The following is a 2,500-nucleotide window of genomic DNA, read 5'->3' on the forward strand; positions in this document are numbered from 1 at the left end:
CAGGGTGATGTACTGGGGCCTAACCTAATCTAACTAATGGCAGGGTGATGTACTGGGGCCTAACCTTATCTAACTAGTGGCAGGGTGATGTACTGGGGCCTAACCTAATCTAACTAGTGGCAGGGTGATGTACTGGGGCCTAACCTAATCTAACTAGTGGCAGGGTGATGTATTGGGGGCCTAACCTAATCTAACTAGTGGCAGGGTGATGTACTGGGGCCTAACCTAATCTAACTAGTGGCAGGGTGATGTACTGGGGCCTAACCTAATCTAACTAGTGGCAGGGTGATGTACTGGGGCCTAACCTAATCTAACTAGTGGCAGGGTGATGTATTGGGGGCCTAACCTAACCTAACATAACCTAACCTAACGTAACTTAACCTAACCTAACCTAACTTACCTAACCTAATTAACCTAACCTAACCTAACTTTGCCTAACCTAATCTGACACGTTAATAGGAAAAATAATAAGGGTTTCTAAGGGTGTTTTATGGATCTAATGTTCGCTAAGCTAATGTAATGTAATCTTGTTTAATCTGACCTAACTTAAGTGAACGTAAGTTAATCCAAGATAACTTAACCTAATGTATCCCAGCCTAACCTAACCTAACCTAACTTAAGCTAACCTAACCTACCCTAACCTAACTTAACCTAACCTAACTTAACCTAACCTAACCTAACCTAACAAACCAACCCAAACTTAACCAAACGTAACCTAGCATTCGCCCCTCTCGGCAGGCCTTCTGACGGAGAGTGGCACAGAGGAGGGGCAGCGTGCCATCAAGGTCGCGTTTGCTGAGGGATACCTGGCAGCAGACCCCCAGAAGCAGCAGTCCAAAGCTATGAGGTGGATCAGGAATTTTCAGCAAGTTTTAGCCATCGTTGTGTTCATCGCCATCCTCTTCTCTCTTATGGGTGAGTGTGGAGGTGCGCAGGTGGTGTCAGGGCGGTAGACAGGTATTGGTGAAGTTTCCGAGGGTGTTTTCAGTGTTGTAAGGCTTGTTTTTGGGGTGTTAAAGGAGGTTTTCAGTGTTCTATGGTGGTTTTCAAGGTGTTTTTTAGGTTGTAGTGGAAGTTGTTGGAGTTTAAAGGGTTTTCAAGGGTTGTAGTGGAAGTTGTTGGGGTTTAAAGGGTTTTCAAGGGTTGTAGTGGAAGTTGTTGGGGTTTAAAGGGTTTTCAAGGGTTGTATTGGAAGTTGTTGGAGTTTAAAGGGTTTTCAAGGGTTGTAGTGGAAGTTGTTGGGGTTTAAAGGGTTTTCAAGGGTTGTAGTGGAAGTTGTTGGGGTTTAAAGGGTTTTCAAGGGTTGCAGTGGAAGTTGTTGGAGTTAAAGTGTTTTCAAGGTTTGTAGTGGAAGTTGTTGGGGTTTAAAGGGTTTTCAAGGGTTGTAGTGGAAGTTGTTGGGGGTTTTAAAGGGTTTTCTGTGAATCTGGTCAGTTTTAAAGAGCGTTTTTTTTTCATCTTTTTATTACATTTTTTTATTCCTGTCATTAAAATCCATCATGACCGGAATATAGACAGCTGCCCTTACTCTCTCTCTCTCTCTCTCTCCCGCAGGTGGAATGGGAGGCTCAATGTTCAGGATGCATGTGGGAAACGGCAATGAGGTTCACCCTGAAGAGATTACTGTGTCCTTTGAAGATGTGAAGGGGGTGAGTGTGTGTGTGTGTGTGTGTGTGTGTGTGTGTGTGTGTGTGTGTGTGTGTGTGTGTGTGTGTGTGTGTGTGTGTGTGTTGGGGGAGGGATAGGTTAGGTTAGAGTAAGTGATATGTTGAAGGGTTTGTGTGTGTGTTTGTGTGTGTGTTAGGTTAGGTTAGCGATGAGTGAAGTGGTGTGTGTGTGTGTGTGTGTATGTGTCCATAAAGAGACAAAACAAACAACAAAACAAAGTAAACAAGGAGGCAAATAAGCAACAAACAAAACACTCCCAAACACACAAACAAACGCACACAACCATCCAGGCAAACAAAGCAAAGCGAGAACCAACAAACAAACAAACACTAAAACACCCAAAAATTCCCAGGTTGACGAAGCAAAACAAGAACTGCAAGAGATCGTCGAATTTCTCCGTAACCCCGAGAAATTCACGTCTCTCGGGGCTGAGCTGCCGAAGGGAGTGTTGCTGGTCGGACCCCCTGGCACCGGCAAGACCCTGCTGGCCCGGGCTGTGGCAGGGGAGGCAGGGGTCCCATTCTTTCATGCGGCAGGGCCAGAATTTGATGAGATTCTGGTCGGGCAAGGAGCAAGAAGAGTGAGAGATTTATTTAGTAAGTGTTTTTGGGGTTTTTGGGTTAATTTAGGATATATTTGGAGTTTATTTCAGTATTATTGGGGTTACTGTCCCTGCAATCTATCAGCCTTTCCCTCAGTCTCTCTATGTCAGTCTCAAACCACACACAGTCGTCAATCTTTCTCCGTCGATCTGTGACACCACCCCACTCCTCCAATCTTTTTCTTTCAATCTCAAACCCACACATTCCCTCAATCTCTCTCCACTAATCTC

General features: G+C 44.8%; 1 protein-coding gene across 1 annotated transcript in view; it reads left to right on the forward strand.

Annotated features, from left to right (window-relative positions):
- LOC135095811 (ATP-dependent zinc metalloprotease YME1L-like) overlaps positions 1-2,500 on the forward strand; it is an 11,810-nt gene that overhangs the window by 3,859 nt on the left and 5,451 nt on the right. Inside the window, 3 exon segments of the mRNA XM_063996929.1 lie at positions 739-915; positions 1,555-1,649; positions 2,021-2,264. Of these exon segments, the coding sequence (XP_063852999.1) occupies positions 739-915; positions 1,555-1,649; positions 2,021-2,264 (516 nt within the window).

The sequence above is a fragment of the Scylla paramamosain genome, unplaced genomic scaffold, assembly GCF_035594125.1.
Source record: "Scylla paramamosain isolate STU-SP2022 unplaced genomic scaffold, ASM3559412v1 Contig1, whole genome shotgun sequence".
Lineage (NCBI taxonomy): Eukaryota > Metazoa > Arthropoda > Malacostraca > Decapoda > Portunidae > Scylla > Scylla paramamosain.